At 43.6% G+C, this 20,264-nt stretch overlaps 1 protein-coding gene across 1 annotated transcript in view; it reads right to left on the bottom strand.

Annotated features, from left to right (window-relative positions):
* The window catches only part of PI16 (peptidase inhibitor 16), a 38,854-nt gene extending 19,121 nt beyond the window's left edge, over positions 1-19,733 (bottom strand). The window contains exon 1 of the mRNA XM_061632458.1: positions 17,641-19,733. Coding sequence (XP_061488442.1) covers positions 17,641-17,811 — 171 coding nt within the window. The 5' untranslated portion in view covers positions 17,812-19,733. The remainder of the gene's footprint in view (positions 1-17,640) is intronic.
* Between the last annotated feature and the right edge of the window lie 531 nt (positions 19,734-20,264).

Raw genomic sequence — 20,264 nt, 5'->3', positions numbered from 1 at the left:
TCAATGTTCAAAAAGCAGGCCTTCTCAGACCCCAAAGAAATAGCCTGGTATCCCAGCCTTCCTGAAAGGGGCTGTAATGAAGCTGGAAGCTGTTGACATTTTAGGGTGAGGCCTGGAATCTGCCAACTTATTACCCCTGCCACTGGAGGTAGACTTACAGGGACTCATTTGATGCCATCATAAACATGCATACCCAGAGCTGACGGTTCTGCTGTTCTTTCTTACATGCCGGTTCTGAAATCCTCTGTGAGAATTTTATGGGGAGGGGCATTTAAAAATGTTTCCTAAATATAATGATCTAGCACGTTGGGGTGAGGGCTGTAGTCCAGAACTCTCACAGCCCACCACCTCATTTGGTGTAACATGTCGGATGGTTCTGTGGCCAGTAGCAGAGCTGGGTATAAAGCCCTCTCTCCCTTACAACCCTGCTAAGAGGAGCAGATAGTAAATAAATATGAAGAACTCCTCCCTGCTGTGAAGAGAAAGTTATGCCCAGTTTAACATCTGTGCTTGGTTAGAGCCAATGCAAACATCTGGAAAGGTTGTTACCTAACAGAGATCAACAGCTGCTTGCCAACAGATCCCTCCAGTGCAGTGATAGACAGTCCCTTCTTATCCAGCTGAGCTCCACAGGCTACTTTAGCAGTAGTTGCTAAGCAGGAAGAGACAAGAGCTTTTAGGTATGGAGAGAGTGGATAGAGAATCTTGCTGTACAAATCGGACATTACTTTTTTTCTTCAAAGGATATGGCATTGTCTCTGCGCTCCTACCCCAAACAGACAAGGCACAAACCCTGACTAACAGGTTCTGAGGCCCACACGCTAAGAGCCATTTGCAACAAGGAGTGGTGTCACCTATTTAGCCAGGAGGAGGAGAAACATTTACTTTGATGGAAGCACGAGAAACGGTCCTGGTTCTACTCCATTTCCAAGCATGAAGCTGTTCTTGACACAGAATCAGCAGTCCTGGGGTGAATTGCCCACCCTGTTCTAGCCGTATCATTTTGTAGAACTCAACACAGGGAGTTCCCCTCTCTTCTTTCCTATATGACAGGCAGGATTCACATGATGAGAGCTACCAAACAATACAGACAGAGGGGTAGGAATCCCATCCTACAGCTAGACCAGCTCTCCGTAGATTTGTATGACTATGGGGTTTCCCCACATGGAATAGCAGAAGAGTCCTCCTGCTGGATCAAACCGAAGGTCTGTCTAGACCAGCACCTTGTTATTCACAGTGGCCAACCAGATGCAAGGCATGAAGGCAATGGCCCTCTCTTGCTTTTGTCCCCAAGCAGCTGCCCTGGCGCCTCTGACCCTATATAGCCATTGTGTTTAGTAGCCACTGACAGCTTTATCGTCTATTAATTTGTCTAATCCTCTTTTGAAGCTGTGTAAATTGGTGGTTGTCATCACTACTACACATCTTGTGGGAGTGAATTACATAGTTCAACTATCTGCTGCGTGAAGTAGTACTTCCTTATGTCTACACAGATTCTTCCTCCCTTCACCTTCAATGGATGACCCTAGTATTATGAGACAGAGAGGGGAAAAAAATCTCCGTCCACTTTCTCCACCCCATGCATACTTTTATACACAGTGGAGACTGGTGGCTCTGATGTCAGTGAGGCAGTAAATCTGCTCCAGGGTGTAGTCCAAACTTTCAAGGAGCTTATTAAGGCACTTCACCTTGGACAGTTCCTTGAAAGTTCAGACTAAAACTCGGAGTGGATTCACTGCCCCACTGACATCGGAGCCACCAGTCTCCACTGTTTATATGTCTCTGTCATGTCCCCCATTACTCATCTTTTTCTAAACTAAATAGCCCCAAATGTTGGAAACTTTCCTTATAGGGGAGCTGCTCCAGTCATTTTGGTTGCCCTTATCTACACATTTTCCAGCTCTACTATATCCTTTTTTTTGAGGTGCAGCAACCTGAACTGAGCACAGTCTTCCAAGCGTGATTACTATTTTGGAAGTTTTGTTTTCTAGTGATCCCTAACATGGAATTCATCAGTGGCAGCCGGCAGCAGAGCACAGGATTGTTCACATGGTTTCCCACCACAGTGTGGAGCTGCCAGTTATCAAGAGGGGGAAGGGGAAAGCAGTGGGGAACTTGGTGAGGTGTGGTGTGGGCGCAGCTGGAGCTGCAGATTGATTCCCCCACTGCACCTGCACTAAGCTCCCTGCTACCTTGCCCCTCCCCCTCTTAGCAATGATGCTTGGCATTGGGAAGCCAGGTGAGCACCTCTGGAATTTACCTTTTTCATGTTAGGGATCATTAGGAAAGGGATTGAAAATTGAAATTATTATATTTATATAGTAGTAGTAACAGTTACATTTATTTGTTGTTTACTATAAAAATGTCTCAGAATGACTTACAGTGATACAAAATGACTTACAGTGATACAAATTTTAACGTGCATCAAAAATATTACTACTACTACTGCTACCACCACCACCACCCTCCCTTCACTCAAAGGTCCCAGGGCAGGTTACAACAATTTGAAACTCAATTAAAAACAGTTAAAAAAAACCCTAAACAACATCACAGAAAATAGGTTCGGTCCTAAAAATATACATCTCAGGTGTCGAAGGCCAGGGTAAAGAGGTACATCTTCAGAATTCGCCGAAAGTTGTACAAAGTTGCCAGACACACCTCAGTGAGGAGGAAGTTCCACAGATTAGGGGCTGACACAGAGAATGCCCTCTCCTGGGCCATCTCCCCCCGAACTTCTGAGGGTGGCAGAACTACCAAAGGGCCCCCTGTGATGATCTCAACACCCAAGATAACATTAATTGACTATAAGTGCTACTCGTGCAATAACATAAAAAGGACAAATCCTACCCCACCCTACTAAAGTTAAACACCAAATATAGGCTTGGATATAATCATACCCTATAACTACAATTAAGGTGTGGGTGGACAGGAACACCTCTGTCTAGCACCTAAAAGTTGGTAACAATGGCACCAGGCACATCTCTCTGGGGAGGGCCTTCCAAAGTCAGGGAGTCACCACTGAAAAGGCTGATTTTCATGTTGCCACCCTCCACAGCTCCCTCAAAGGGGGCACATGAAGAAGGTCCTCAGAATGATGATACTTACAGAACCATCAGTATATGCCAGAGGTGGGGAACCTTTTTCAGCCCAATGGCCGCATTCCCGCATGAACAACATTCTAGGGGCCACATGCTAGGAGTGTGCAGGGCCAGATGTAGAAGTGAGCAGAGAAATGGATGTGACTCTTACTTGTGCAAAAGTCAGAGGTTTCTATACACACACCTCTCTCCATCCTCCGTCTAAGCATCAAGGACAAATGATCTCAGTCCAAGGCCCCTTCTAGCCAGACAAAAGCACTTGAGGAGGGCCGGTGAAGGCTGCTGTCCGACCCAGAGACGAAGGAACCAGACTGAGACGAGGTGTGATCTGTTTCTCATTTTATTAATGTGATGGTCACATCCAAAGCGGTGCGCTTCATAGACCTGTCTACCCTGATTCACTCCTTTCCCTAGCTATTCTACCTAAGCAGTCTCTGCAGCATGTGAGTAGAGTTGACTCAGCACTTGAGTCTTGGGAGGCACCTGCTTAAGTAGGGAAGTTCTTTGCATGTAAACGACAACTCCAATGGAATTTCACCCTCTGAAAGTCTCTCTTCTTGTGCCTCCTCGCACAGGGCGAGGGGGGGGAGAGACTCAAATGGCCCATCCGACAGCAGGGCTTTGCTAGGTAACAACGCGGGCTCTGAAAGTGGGATGCTGATTGGCGGGGAAGCATTTGAAGAGCCAGGCGGGGATTCCTGCATGGCCAGGGTTGGCGTGAGCGGTCACTTCCCAAATGTTCAGGCCGGGGACTCACAGGCAGGGCTGGAACTGCCTCAATGGGGGTGCCAGCCTTGGGAGTCTGCAGGCTGTCAGAACCCTCCCTTCCTCCAATGCCCCCAGGAACCTAGTCCTCATCTGACTCCTCTCCCTGCATCTGGGGCACAACAGCTATAGTTAGTGAGGGCCACTGAAAAGCCTGGAGAGTCCAGGACTGAGGCTTCCCACTCCTGGCATATGTATTGTGTTTCACAGGGCAGATCCACAGCATACATTTAAAACACATCCAATGCACATTTGAAAGATGTATTTTTCCTCACAGAATCCTGAGAACTGTGATTCTCCCCTCACAGAGCTACAAATTATCAGCATCCTTAACTATTACTTACATATTTATTTATTAAATTTATATCCCACCATTCCTCCCAGTAGGAACCCAGAGCGGCAAACAAAAACACTAAAAACATATTGAAACAAAACAACTTTAAAAAAACAGGCTAAAACACATCATCTTTAAAAACATCTTTTTAAAAAAAGGTTTAAAAACATCTTTAAAAGCAATTCCAATACAGATACAGACTGGGATAAGGTCTCTACTTAAAAGCCTTGTTGAAAGTGGAAGGTCTTCTGTAGGCACTGAAAAGATAACAGAAATTGCACATGTCTGATATTTAAGGGGAGGGAATTCCAAAGAGTAGGTGCAGCTACACTAAAGCTCTGTGCGGAATAGACCTCCTCATAAGATGGTATCTGCAGGAGGTCCACACCTTGGGGGGCTTAGTGATTGACTGGGTATATAAGGGGTAAGACGATCTTTCAGCTGTCCTAGTCCCAAGCTGTATAGGGCTTTGTACACCAAAATCAGAACCTTGAACTTAGCCTGATAGCTAATGGGCAGCCAGTGCAATTCTTTCATCAGCAGGATGACATGTTGGCAATACCCTGCCCCAGTGAGCAGTAGCACCGCCACATTTTGCACCAGCTGCAGCTTCCAGACCAACCTCAAGGGCAGCCCCACATAGACAGCATTACAGTAATCCAGCCTGGAGGTTACCAGTGCATGGACAACAATGGTCAGGCTATCACGGTCCAGCAACAGCTGCAGTTGTCTTGCCAGCCAAAGCTGGTAAAAGGCGCTCCTAGCCAAGGAGGTCACCTGGGCCTCTAGCAACAAAGAGGGATCAGGGAGCACCCCCAGACTATGAACCTGCTCTTTTAGAGGGAGTACAACCCCATCCAAAGCAGGCAACTGACCAATTATCTGAACTTGGGAACCACCAACCCACAGCTCCTCCATCTTGCTAGGATTCAGACTGTTTATTGGCTCTCATACAGCCCACCCCCAAGTCCAGGCACCGGTTCAGAGCTTGCACAGCTTCTTCCAATTCAGATATTATATAGAAATAGAGCTGGGTATCATCAGCGTACTGCTGACACCTTGTCACAAATCTCCTGATGACCACTCCCAAAGGTTTCATATAAATATTATACAGCATTGGGGACAAGATGGTACCCTGCAGCACCCCACAGCACAACTGCCAGGGAACAGAAAGACAACCACGTTATCAAATTCTTCCAAGTTACACAGGAAGTGGATTGGACTGTGAAAGTCCAACCCAAATTGTGTTTGCATTTTTACAAATTTGTAGGGCAGTACAATATCTCAGAGAGGAGGTCAGATCTCCTGCTCCCCTGGTGCATTCACTATAGCTGCCCAATTTCCTTGCTTTTTAAAGTTTGATAGAAATATGTTGGCTATAGGTACGTTCTCAAACCACAAGGATTTTTGCCTATTAGTGAATTTCTCTGCTTTTTAATCCAGGAGGTAAGAAAGTTGATATAGTTCAGACAGTCACTTTAAATATGTTTGATTTACTTCACAATTTTAGTGAAGTTTCTTATAGTAAATCATTTTCTTTTGCTTCTGTTTCTGTGAATATGTGAAGGACAGCAACACTTTGCAACACTAAAAAAAAACTCCAAAAACAATTGTGGAATAATGATACTGACTATTCTGCATAATAGTTTCCAATGGACATGAGGAGTGTCTCAGTTTGCACAAAATAAAACAGTGGGAGATGAAATATATTCTAGCAAACGTCTAGGTGTCCTCTGTGTTTTTAATTGACCATGCCCACCTTTCCTTAAGTGGAGTAGTGTAAGCATAGCAGGCTGAAAACATGCATCTTGGGCAGGCCAAGTTTGTTTTTTCCAACAGCCAGAGTCATAGCTTAAGTAGTAACATATTGTAATCAGTCTGATTTTACATCAAACTGCCATTTCAGATTCAACTGTTAATGCACGCAAAATAGAAATAGAACATAACCTCCAGTTTGAAACACAAAAGGCTGTCTTCACCATCATATGACATTGACCAATAAAAAGGCTTTGAAATTAATAAAATAAATTTGACACAGATTTCTAGGATGAATAATGAGAGAAATATAATTTTCTAGGTTAGATTTTCTGTAGAACAAACAAAAATGTAATTCTCCATCTTTGGAGATGGCAGGTGTTGCCACCACTCCCCATATGCTCAGAGGCACATGTCACTAAAATCTTCCAAGCTACACAGGAAGTGGATTGGACTGTGAAAAACCAACCCAAATTATGTTTGTATTTTTACAAATTTGTAGGGCAGTACAATACCTCAGAGAGGAGGTCAGATCTCCTGCTCCCCTGGTGCATTCACTATAGCTGCCCAATTTCCTTGCTTTTTAAAGTTTGATAGAAATATGTTGGCTATAGGTACGTTCTCAAACCACAAGGATTTTTGCCTATTAGTGAATTTCTCTGCTTTTTAATCCAGGAGGTAAGAAATGGGATCCTGTGCAGGTTTGCTGAGAATGGATTGATCATTTGCATGCTTATTGAGTTCCGTGGGATTTACTCCCATGCCATCATATTTAAGATAGGTAAAACTAACCATGGGGATGGAGGCCTGGAGTGGGCAGGGGAGGAGGAAGAAGGAAGAGGGGAGGAGAGGAAGAAGGGATGAAGCAGGGAGAGGAGAGGGGAAGGAGGGAACAGGCAGATCTGATCATTTGCATGCTTATTGAGTTCAGTGAGATTTACTCCTGTGCAATCATGGCTAGGATAGGTAAAACTGGCGATGGGGGAGGAGGGGAGGAGGGGAAAGTAGAGGGGAGGAGGAAGGGGGGAGGGGAACAGAAGGAGGGGGTTGGAAGGGGAAGGGGAGGGAAGGGGCAAAAGGGAGGTGATGGGGAGGAGGAGGAGGAGAGGGCAGGTTAGATCATTTGCATGCTTATTGAGTTCAATGGGATTTACTCCTGTGCAATCATGATTAGGATAGGTAAAACTGGCGATGGGGGAGGGGAGGGGAGAGGAGGAGGAGGAGGAGGAGGGGAAGGAGGGGATTGGGAGGGGGGAGGGTAAAGGAAGGGGGAGGGAAGGGGCAAGAGGGAGGCAATAGGAGGCAGGAGGAGAGGTCAGCATTGATCATTTGCATGCTTTTTGAGTTCAGTGATATTTAATCCTGTGCACTCATGCTTAGGATAGGTGAAACTGACCTGGGGGAGTGACAGGAAGGGAAGGGGGGGAGTGGGAGTGGGGAGATTGCATGGGTAGGAGCTGTGAAGAGGGGAAGCCCCTCTTCCTTCCAAAAGGAAAACATCATTTTTTAGCATTTCCCCCACCTTTTTATTCTACAGCAGGTACATGTAGCCTACCACCCACATTTAAAACAAAGCTGTCCCTGGCCACATCCACACCAGACCTTTATTTCTCTTTAGACAGTCATGGCTTCTCCTAAAGAATCTTGGGAAGTGTAGTTAGTGAAGGGTGCTGAGAATTTCTAGGCCCCAATCCCCTCACAGAGCTTCAATCAGAGCAGCTAACTGTTAAACCACTCTGGCCACTGGAGCTCTGTCAGGGGAATAGGAGTCTCCTCTCAGCCCTCTTCACAAACTACACTTCCCAGAATTATTTGGCTATATAACTTGGTGGGTGCTAAAGAAAGATTTTAGCTCCCCATAACTATTTTATTGTAATATTGGTGGTGTTTCAACAAGGAAGGGAAAGTGCTGAATAAATCAAAGTATTGAAGAGAAGGAATCTTCTGTGATTTTTAAATAAATAATTGGAACTTTTTTCTGCCCAGGTGGGATCCAGCAGTAGCACAGGCAAGTTCTCTTGAAGCTCATTTTGTTGCGTGAGGTTGAGGATGCCAAGAAGTGTGAGCAGTTACAGGGAACAGAATAGGAATGTTTACTCTCCTGCACATTTTTCGATGTAAACTTTAAAGCTCCCACAGGAGCGAACGGAGACAAAGCACACAAATGCTGCAGAATGTGATGGTAGAAACAAGGGATGCCCAGATTTGTCCATTTCAGTTTCTCTCAGTTTCTCCTTTTTCCAATATTAAATTCAGTTCTCCACATTTCCACGTTTGTGAATCCTTTTTAAAGTCCTCATCAGCATTTTAGTGTGATTTTTCTCTTAATATACACATTTTTGTATACAGTTTTCCTAATACAGTGAAACAGTGGGGGCTGGGGGCTCCATGTCGGTGGGGCAGTGGTATCTGCTCTGAGTTGCAGTCCGAAGTTTCAAGGAGCTGTTGAAGGCACTGAAATCTGTTCCTAAGATAGGTTCAGGACCTTGGACAGCTCCTTGAAATTTTGGGCCGAAACTCAGAGTGGATTTCACTGCTCCACTGACATGGAGCCACCAGACCCCACTGTAGTGAAAACGCATTGTGACATGGGGGGGAGGATGAAGGATGCACCTGCATTCTAGGGCTTCTGCGCTATAATGAAAACTGCACTGAAAGGGTTAAAGCAATGAGTTCTGGTTCGTAGAGAAGCAAAAATCCTCCACCACTGAAGCTGAGGAACGGAACGGGAAGGAAGAAGCAGGAAGGTAACAGAGAGAGAAAAACAAGTTAACGAAAATAAAAATAACATTCCATAGACAGTCACAAAAGAACTTGGAGAAGGCTCTGGAGATAAGTGTCCCTTAGGAAATAACCACCAGGAAGAAAAAGGGCAGGAGGGAGGGGGACGTCAGGAAAGAGATTTTTTTAAAAGAACACTGAGAGGAAAAAAGACTCAGAAACACCCAGGGGAAAACTGAGGATTCACTGGGGACAAAGCGCACAGAGGATGAAAAAAGAGGTATAACAAACAGAAAAGTAGGGTGTCCAGTATTTGACTTGGGAAACAAGGTCAAACCTGCGATACATCTGAATACCTAGTACAGTGAGATGCGTTACAATGAGCTTCCACTGTATACTGCATTTTTGTATGTAATTTTCACTAATACATACATTTTATGCACACTTTAGTTTAGTATATGCATTTTTGTAAACATTGCTTAGCTGGAGAACTGCACTGCAAAAATCAGAGAAATGCGAAATTCAGAGACTATTACTCAGCCCCATGGCTTTTGAGCTGTGGGGTCCCACGGGGTCTATCCTGTCTCCTATGCTATTGTACATCATATGAAACCATTAGGAGCTATCATGCAGGGATTTGGAGCATGGTGTCATCAGCTTTATCTCTCCATTCTATCTGAATCAGGAGAGGCTGTGAAGGTGTTAAACCAGTGCCTGGAATCTGTGGCTGAATGGAGACCTCAGTAGTCCATGCTTTAACGACCTCTATCTAGACCACTGCAATGCATTCTACATTGGGCCTGCCTTGAAGACAGTCTGGAAGCTGTAGCTAACACAGAACGCAGCTGTCGCATTGGTGAAGCAACCTGAAGAAACCATGTGCCACTTGTTCTGAAAGGGCTACACTGACTGCCAGACAGCTAACAGGGCCAATTTAAGGTGTTAGAATTAGTATACAAAATCATAAATGGCTTGGACCCAGGTATCTAAAAGAAACCACCTCCCTGCTGCAATATCAACCATCTCAGGCCTTACAATTGGCAGAGGAGGCCCTGTTGGTGGTGGCACTGCTGAGTGTTGCCTGCCTCTCAGTAACAGCTCCCCATTTACGGAATGCCCTACCTGATAAGGTGTATCTGTGTCTTTCATTATTAACATTCAGCCAAAATTTAAAAACATTCCTGTTCAGCCAAGTATTTGATGGCTGAAATATTCTGTTCCTGACAACCATGAAATTATCTAATATTTTTTAAAATTAATTGTATTATTTTGCTGTTTTATGAGTTTGCTGCCCTGTGCTCCCTTGGGAGGAAGGGTGGAAATTTAATAAATAAATCACACACTTGGTTTCCTGTGAGACAACAGGCCTCCAAGAGGGTTGACAATAAGAGAACCGTGCAAGAAAAGTAACATTCCTCCTCCCCACCCCACTCCATACATTCTTTGAGGAAAGGGTGACTGATGAAGCTCCTGGGGAGTGATGTTACAGCTGCTGCTCTGGCCATTTTTCAAAGGTTAGATGGTCACCCCTGGAAAAATTGACACACCCGCAAGGCTGAAATATGCTGCCTAGCAACTAGGGCCAAACAGCACACTGTATTTCAGTTCTTACTTAGGTGGTAGAGCATCTTCTTCATCCCAGACAAGTGCAGCTTCAGGTGGTGTCTAAAGAAAGCTTGGAAATGGGTGATGATGTAAAATGCCCATTTGTTAGATCAGGGTGTAGGGAACTGGATGTGCCTAGTGGCCTGGATCCTGACCTCCCCCACCGGCCACGTTGCCATGCCCACCTGCCAGTTACCTGACAGCATCATGACAGCTTCAAAGGGACTTGCTTGTCAGCACATATCAGCTAATTGGCACTGACAATGAGCCGTACTTTGCCATTTTGGATTCAAACTTTGTCTGCAAACAAACGTTTTCCCTCTGCAGGCCGGCAAAGCTGTCTGCAAAGGAAGAACGTCTGTTTTCACGTGCAATTTACATCTAAATTATGCCTGCACATGGACAACTTCAGAATGCCTTGCTATCAGTGCTAATGAGATTATCAAGACTCTCAGCAAGCCCTTCTATCCAAGGAACAGTGGGGAGAGCACTTGAAGCTCCCAGTTGGTCCTTCCAGCTGCAGCTGTACCTGCCTCACCTCTGATGTCATGTATGTTTTGATCCGAGTTGGCGGAGGAGGTCTGAGGGTTTTGAAGATTCACCTCATGCTTTGAGTAGGGTTTGTCTCCAGGCTACGTTCAGACCAATTCCCTCAATTTACTTAACTCTAAGGTAACGACAATGGTGTCTGGGTCTGCTTCCACCATCTCTGGTGGTGGCAAAAAAGTTTTTAAAAGGAATGAAAGATCCCACCATCATTGCTAAAAAGTAAGCCCACCCCATAAACCTGGTGGCAATGCCAACTCACCACTCCCAAACAGGATTGTAAAATTGGGGGGCATTCAGGAGACAAGGAGAGCCAGTGTGGTGTAGTGGTTAAGGTGCTGGATTACGACCTGGGAGACCAAGGTTCAAATCCCCACACAGTCATGAAGCTCACTGGGTGACCTTGGGCCAGTCACTGCCTCTCAGCCTCAGACGAAGGCAATGGTAAACCCCCTCTGAATACCACTTACCATGAAAACCCTATTCATAGGGTCGCCATAAGTCGGAATTGACTTGAAGGCAGTCCATTTCCATTTTCAGGAGACAAGACTAGCTCATAATTCCCTGGGAGAAGGTATGATTTTTAAAACCTGTTCAAGTCTGTTGTGTAATCACTCCTTTTCTCATGAACACTCTCAGTTCAGAAGCACTGGCTTTGAAAGGATGGAAGAACAGACAGGCAGACCCTGGAACACATAATTGCTCCCTTTATGGGGCAGAGACCGCCTCGCTATACGTTCTTGGAGGGGTTGAAGTAGCAGGTCCAGCTTGGGTTTATTATTCCCTTTTTGTGAGGCAGAGCCAGACTATTTACAAGGATCCAACAGCTGGTTTTCTTGTTCCATTAAAATATAATTTGGCAAGCACAGCTTAATGTATATAAATATTCCCAAGGCAACCAGTTCTGCTGAGCCAAACAAAATGGAAAAGTGTGACTTCGGGGGGGGAGGGGTAACAGAAGAAGCCGATTATAAATCCTGGTCTTTTAAAATTAAAATAAAAAAGGAAAAAAGCCTGAAGTACATAGAGGAAATCTTTTGGCACCCACTTTTTGGACAGATTGAAGGAGCATTTCCAGGAGATTGAATCAGCCATGCCATACAGGAAGTGGGCAAAGGTAATTTTAGGAAGTGGTTCCATCTAGCATAGGGACTAGCACAACTAACATTGTTTAGTCACCGCGGTTGCCATGCCACCTGAGCAAATCCAGTTTTGGACCAGCAGCCCCTTCCTCATTGGTAATGCAAGTATAATCAAACATAAGATACCTGTGGCACATCTGATACCAGTGGCGGCTGGTGACTTCATGTCAGTGGGGCAGTGGAATCTGCTCTGGGTTTTAGTCCAAATGCTGTTCACTCCTTGAAAGTGAAAACTAAAACCTGGAGCAGATTCCACTGCCCCACTGACATGAAGCCACCAGCCACCACTGCCTGATACTCACAAAAGCCTTCAAGCTGGAAACAACCTCATAATACGCACCCACAGGTCTCCCCCATGCTTTACGCTAGAAGTGAAAGAAAATATATACATGTCACAGTCACCACATTTTGTTCCACTAAGAAGCAAAAGGACCCATTCAAAACTGTAGCTTTTTCACACTTTCACAAAACGCTGCAGCAGGCCAGATGCAACAAATTGTTCTGGTAGTATTTACTCTGCAGTGGCTTCCTGTTCATGCTCTGGCAAGGTTTTAAAAGTACTGGTTCTTACCTTAGGTGAGGTTTAAATAGTTTACAAGGCCTATCACAGGACTGCCTGCTTCTGCATGTTCTCTCCAGGGTGTTCTGATCAACATCAGAAGCCTCAGCTGAGATGCGGTGGGTGGGTACAAGAAGCAGAACCTTTTCAGCCATGGCACCAAAAAGTTGAAATGTCCTCACTGGGGAAGTCTGTCTGCCGCTGTATGCATTCCACTAGCTGGTTAAATGTGGCTTTTTCAGTAGGAGACTGATGGCTGACAAAACACCTTTCTGCGGAGATTGATTACTCTCTTGTCTGATTATACCAGTCTTGATTGTAATGTTTTATTTGTAGATTTTAAGTGTCTTGCTGTTTGCTGATTTGAGCTCATGAATGGAAAACACAGCGTATCATTTAAAAAAGAGGATAATCTGCTACAGAAAATCACTTAAGGAAATAGACTTCATACCATATTTCTTGATCCACCTGAGCCACCCCCTTCCCCAACAGTAGAAGGGCATACCTAATTAAAGGGATACAAACTTTTTGCAACTGATGTTGGCAGAAATCTTGAAGTAGGGATGGGTGACCTACGGGCTTCCTGATGTTGCTGGATTCCAGTTCCCAGCAGCCTCAGCCAGCATGGCCATTGATCAAGGATGATGGGAGTAGGACTCCAGCAACATCTGGAGGGCCACAGGTTAGAAAATCAGTCTTACTAAGTTATCCTCCTCCTTGATCAGACCTGGGTTGTTGTTGTTTTTTGTTTGGATGGCACCCATTCAACCACTCACCACAGATGGATCTCAGCAACTAGCTTGTTTTAGGAAAAGCTAAACGCCCCACCAGAAGAGATTTAGTTGATGGAACAGCAGGACAGGGCTTTTTCAGTGGCAGCATCCTGGTCATGGAGCTCCTAGCAAGGCTAGACTAGCCCCCATCCCTGGTGAGTTTTAGCAGGGGGGCAACAACATTTAGAAAAAAAGGAAGACCAAACAAGAGATGGATTGATTCCATAAAGGAAGCCACAGACCTGAACTTACAAGATCTAAAGAGGGTGGTCTATAACAGATGCTATTGGTGGTCACTGATTCATAGGGTCACCATCAGTCAAAATCGACTTGAAGGCACATAACAAGCTTTTGACATTGTTTCAACTCTGCTTTTTGTTGCTATTCTTAATGTTTTGGCTTAATTCTTTTTTGTTGTTTTAAATTCCATTTCCTTTTCTTCTAAAACCACCCAAAGGTGACATAGAATATTTTAAAATGAAACTACTTACTAAATACATAAAATATCAGCATTCTGCAATTGGTAACTTTAAAATCTCGATTCAAGCTCCAACCCCTTTTAAGGATCAAGTGTATCAGAATGTGTATGGATACATTTGTGCAATTAAGAAAATTCTGTATTTATAAGGAAAACAATTAAAATCTTTCAGAAGGAAATGTATATGTGTGAGAACCATGCAAAGATTAATACAGGCACAGTGGAGGTATAAAAGTGAAATTAAAATTAAATACAGGAGACTGTGAGCCTAGAAATGCCCAAGACTTACAGTGCTTATTATGTGGAATATGAAACCAGCATATTTCACAATACAACAGGATGTAGCTAAAGTTTGTTTTTCCAAATAGCATTTATTAAACTTTAACTCTCATATTGCACTTATACAGTTATGCTTAAGAGAGGGTGTTCATAAATGCATGTTCAAAGCTCAACGACTGCAGCATCAGATGATTGCCAGTACCTCAAGTACAGTATTTTGCAATAAGGAAGGACAGTTCACATACTCAGCTATGGGTCTCCATGTGACAAAACAAAGAGTAAAATCATAACATATGTGTAAATCTGCCCAAAGGAAGCATTGTCCAATAATAATAATAATAATAATAATAATAATAATAATAATAATAATAATAATAGTTTATTCCTGAAGGTATTTACTATGGTGTCACTTTAAGAAGTGTTAACTTAAGAATTTGTGCTTGACCTTGCTTTTCATTCTCCCTCCCATTCCCTTTTCCCATGTGTCATACCTTTTCAGATTGTGAGCCTGAGGGCAGGGGCCATCTTAGTACTGATTTTTGTAAGCTGCTGAGAGCCTTTTTTTTGCTAAACAGTGGGGTATAAATGCCATAAAAAACTCTCAATAACATGAATGTAAGGAACTTTCTGGAGCATTCTGTTTTATGAAATACAACAGAAGTATTGGTTCCCATTTGTTTGGCACTGGTTAGGCCTCACCTTGAGTACTGCATCCAGTTCTGGACACCACACTTTAAGAAGGATGCAGACCAACTGGAACAGGTTCAGAGGAGGGCAATGATCAGGGGACTGGAAACAAAGTCCTATGAGGAGAGACAGAAAGAACTGGGCTTGTTTAGCCTTGAGAAGACAGGGGAAAGATATGATAGCACTCTTCAAGTACTTGAAAGGTTGCCACACAGAGGAGGGCCAGGATCTCTTCTCGATCGTCCCAGAGTGCAGGACACAGAATAATGGGCTCAAGTTGCAGGAAGCTAGATTTTGACTGAATATCAGGAAAAACCTCCTAACTGCTGGAGCAGTACAACAGTGGAACTAATTGCCTAGGGAGGTGATGGGCTCTCCAACATGAGGCATTCAAGAGGCAGCTGGACAGGCACCTGTTGGGTATGCTTTAATTTGGATTCCTGCATTGAGCAGGAGGCTGGGTTCAGTGGCCTTATAGGCCCCTTCCAACTCTATGATTCTATGATTAATCATTGCAAAAGCTGAGAAAAATGATAAACCCAATAGGGCTGGCTATTGCTTGTCATCTGATTACTATCACTCACATTCCATCTGTAAGCTTGTCTAACTTTAAAATGGAAATGGCCTGCCTTCAAGTCAATCCCGACTTATGGCGACCCTATGAATAGGGTTTTCATGGTAAGCAGTATTCAGAGGTGGTTTTACCATTGCCTTCCTGTGGGGCTGAGAGGCAGGGACTGGCCCAAGGTCACCCAGTGAGCTTCATGGCTATGTGGGGATTAGAACCCTGATCTCCCAGGTCGTAGTCCAGGTTGTTTTTTAAAAAAAGTTTTTAGTCTGCACAGAAAATTACATCATAATGGGGGCAGCTGCCACCTCCAAAAAGTAGAGCTGCTAGAAGTCGCATCCACCCAAGCAGTTCCCATCACCTTGGCTCCCCCTACCCAGATCATCTCCTACCTGGCTCCACACATGGAAGCACCACCTATCAGCCATGGTAGCTCAATGGGCTAGCCAAGTTCAGAGACAGGATATAGTCAAGTGATGTTATCCCCATGCCCTGGTTGTAAGCTTCATTGATGCATTTGGCTAGCCACTGTTGGGGCCATCCTTGATGTGATGCAGGATATCCCAATGGATTAACACTTAAAAGCAGGGACCAGGGATGGGGTGGGGAAACAAGCATACCTGTATTTCCTCCCTCTCTGGCCAAATACCAGCTGGGGGAGGGCAATTTAGATCTGATAATGGGCACAGGAAGAAAGTTTAACCCACCTCCCAAGCACTATGGCTCAGATCCCCTCCCTTCTTCACAGCTGCTTTTGAAATCTAAAACAAAACAAAAGTTGGGAGATCAGTTGACAGCTCTCCCACATCACATCTACTTTGACTCTTAGAAACAGAGAAGTGACTACATGAAGTGACTTGCTGAAGACCAAAAACGCACAAGGCAGAGGTGTAGTTTGACGTTAATACTCCATATTTTCCCTTTCAAATTTCCCCCACCATCAAATTTCCCACTTGGATACACTTGCCCTCTAAATCAATTCTACTTCTATTTATTTACCTGAAAAGACTCACTTCTTTTAGCCCCTATCAAAAATGAAAGGGGGCAGAATCCTCTTTTTTCCTCACCTCACTTGTGGTCCAAAGCCTTCCCTCAAAGCAGCCAGATTATCTGTTCCATTTCCTGGTTCCAGTTTAAAGAGGTGGGGCTCAGATTTAAAAGAAGCAGCTGCAGTCCAATCACCAGCTACTCAACATCCCAGGCAGACCAGCCTGCCTCCACCACAAAGTATTCTCCATCAAAACATTGTGCAGGTGCCAGTGGGATGCTTCAGCTTCCTCTATAGGGGCAAATAGGCAATGAGTTGTTTTTGCTTTCCTGAGCCTAAACAAACCTGAACCACCATCTTAAGAGGGGAAGAGAAGCAATTAGCCCAGCAAAAAAAAAAACCTTCTTAAACCCCCAAACAAAACAAACCTTTTTAAAAAATGGGCAGACATGGGTGGGTGGGTATTATGAATCTTGCATCAGTGATGGCGCAGGCACTATCCAATAGATGCCTGTGGTAGCTATATAACCATATTACACAGAGGATCTCAGTAGTGGTGGTGCTGCAGGAAGGAGAATCATATTTAATCAGCAATGGCACTCAATCATCAATTTGGCAAGTTCCCAGCAACAGTAGCACAATTGAAAGGGAAGAGGTCTGTTTTGTATCCCCTGCAACTAATGAGTTACAAATGTGTAGCCATATCCCCCCCTTTTTTTTCTTTGTTAGTGTGCATTGAAGCCCAAATGATGCTCTAGTAGAATTGTGGTCCAAGTAGCTGTGTGTTCTTAGTAAAAACGCTACGGGTGGGAAAGAACAGAGGAAAAGGAACTTGTCCAGAAATTACACAATAGCTCAGAATCAAAACCACACGCAGAATTCTGGTGGCTGGGTCCAGTTTGTCTTCCTTAACTTACACTAATTCACAACAGGATGTTGATAAAATGTAGATGACCCTTTAATTTTAAAAAGTTCCAATAAAATGCTCAGCGCTACCTACAAAGCCCAAAGTAGTTACGGAAACTGAACTCTGAAGTTAATGATACACCTTACACACAAATAGATCCCAGTGGTTATAATAAACATTTGTCTTGTAAAAGTGTGCCAGGAAGGTTTACAGAGGTTGTCAATCTAGTAACTGAATTCAGGTAGATCTCAAGCCTCACATTTCTTTAGCTCACCAGTTAGATGCAGACTCACAAAAGAAAACTTTAAACATGTGTTTTATTAAAACCAAACAAACAAAAAAGTTGCAATTTCAAGAGAAATATTCAGAGCAAGATGGAAAGCCTCTGAATTTCCATATTACAGCAAAGTCCAGGACTATCCACAGCTCACTTACCATTTTCAGCATGTCTGCAGCTGGAGGGGAAACCTGAGAACGATACTGATTGTGCAGGTCCACAATCAGCTTCTTGTCCTCATTTGTAAAGGACCAGCTCAGCTCCATCGCTGTGAGCAACAGGAGGAGGAGGAGGAGGAGGGGGGGAATTTGCAGGCCTGAGCTCAGCATTGTGGCACTGTCTTGTTTTAACAGCCCACGGGTCTGGCAGACAGCTTTAAATCTCTTCCCAGAATAAGGAACACCCAAAGCCCAAGATTGCAATGAGGAAATTTATCTTTTTATTAGAATGCCTTTCAGAGCCATGGAGGGAACACACCCATCTCACATAGTATCATTGATGGAAGAAGAATAATGGTCCTTAAGGGACGGCCATGCCCATTCGATGAAATCAATTGTCTACATAAAACTGATGCATCCACTGTTTCTACAAGAAGAGGAACTTTGGAGTCCATGGTGCTGTAACCTGATACTGAAACACACCAGTCACCCTAAACATCCAGCCCACTTGTGCATCCAATCTCCCTTCCCCCATTTTCCTCTCCAAACATTTTACATGTAAACCAAACTCACAAACTACCCTCAAAGATGTCTTCACCCATTAGCAAAATTCTGCCAGACAGTGTGACTGCATGCGATGGTGCAGCCAGAAAATTAAAAAAAAAAAACAGGACCAAAGCCTTCCTCAGACTTGGATCAGCCCTGTGATCCTTTCAGACCATTGTCTATCGACAGAGCTCAAACTGAGGAAATTGGTCAGGGCTAAACTATATGTCCAAACAACAATTAGCCCCTTGTGAATTGTAGTGGAATGCAAATTATAAATAATGCAGAGCACTGCATTCAAAAAAATATTTGTGGCAGGTTTGCTTCAACAGCAACAATGAATGATCGCAACAGCAAAATAGATGAGAAAAATCACATGATGTATTTATCCTGCGTTGGCATCATCTGTAAGTTGAACATGAAATGAAAGGATCTGCATACCAATCTGTCAGGACAACTCAACATGAGGATCTATGACCCATGAGTTTGTCACTCTACCTTGGGCAAAAATGTTCCAAAGGACATAATGTCATATATAGAGCTGGACCTTTTGGAAAACATCTGGTGAGAGAGAAGCAGTCCCTGTAGCTAATGGTGCTTCCAAATGGGGTTTGCTTTATGCATACTACTTGTGAAGTTGTTACATTATTTATTTATTTATTTATTTATTGAATTTATTAGTCGCCCGTTTGGCTGGCTGTTCAGCCACTCTGGGTGATGTACAAAATAGGCATACAATACCTAGACATTAAAAATCTAAAAACAATGAAGATAAAATCTAGTCCACCCCAAAAGCCTGCATGAAGAGCCGGGTCTTCAAGGCCCAGCAAAAACTCATCATGGAAGGGGCATGGCGGAGATCATTTGGGAGGGAGTTCCACAGGGTGGGGGCCACAACTGAAAAAGCCCTCTCTGGCACAGGATCCAGATGTATTTCCACAAAATAGTTCTTGGTGTGAAATACCACTTTTCCCAGAAGTACAACTGTAATAACTTACTGCAACTAAACAAAACAAAAAAAGAAAGCTTTTTCTCCCAGGCGAACATAATTGCAATTTTGAATACTATGTAGAACATGGCTGCGTGCCATGGGCACTATTAGATATGCCTGTGATATCACAGTTGTGCAGTGTTAATGGGTTTCTAAACAACAACAGTTATTATACAAGTTTTTAATCCTTTCTAGGCTATGCTCTGCACTATACATTCAAGCACTGGAGCATTCTTCCCTTAAAGCCAGCAATGCTAACTTTTCCCTCATAGCAATGCCCCCAACATTTTGTGAATTCTCCATCTTCTTACACACTCTTTCCACATTCTTTGAAGGCTGTGTGCTCCCCACTCCCTCAAGGAATGCACATCTGTACCAAACATTTTTAAAAGATACAAACATAGGATATGGGACAGTAAGGTTATTCCGCTACAGAAAGGCTTCTTCTTAAACAACATAACACTGTTTTGGGCTCCAACAGTTTATACATTAAAATCTGTTTTTTTAAAAAGATTTTTTTTAAAAGTCAAAGCCTTCCTTGATTATCTGGAGTTTTGTAAATTATCTGGAAAGGCCCTCATCACAGAGTATTTTTTTTATTTTTTGGCCTTATACCACAAAGGTTTCAAGGCAATTTACAACAAATATAAAGATGCAAAATATAAAAATTATACACATTAAAGCAATAAAAAGCTAAAAGTAATATACAGATACGAAAAATACACAGAATAAGGATGTTGGAATTTACCTGTAACCAGTCAATATGTTTGGTGGATTATGTCTTTACCTAGAATGGGACTGACGTGAAATAATAGCTGGAGGGTTTGGGATATGATTTGCTGAGGTGCTTATAACCTTAGGGCTATCTGTTGTAATATTATGTGACATTGGTATCCCCCATTCATATCCCCCTGCAGTTTACTGCACTGTATATAAAGTCCTAACAGGTTTGCAATCCAACTGACTCCTATATGTAAATTGTAAATAAGTAAGCTCAGTCCTGCCTATAGCTGAGAATTACCTATTTTTCCATTCTGATTTGTAGAGTATGCAGGGTAGCTTGAAAATTTGCCTAGTGAAGAGTCCT

Source organism: Rhineura floridana, chromosome 6 (assembly GCF_030035675.1).
Source record: "Rhineura floridana isolate rRhiFlo1 chromosome 6, rRhiFlo1.hap2, whole genome shotgun sequence".
Taxonomy (NCBI): domain Eukaryota; kingdom Metazoa; phylum Chordata; class Lepidosauria; order Squamata; family Rhineuridae; genus Rhineura; species Rhineura floridana.
This window is presented reverse-complemented; position numbering and strand designations above follow the sequence as displayed.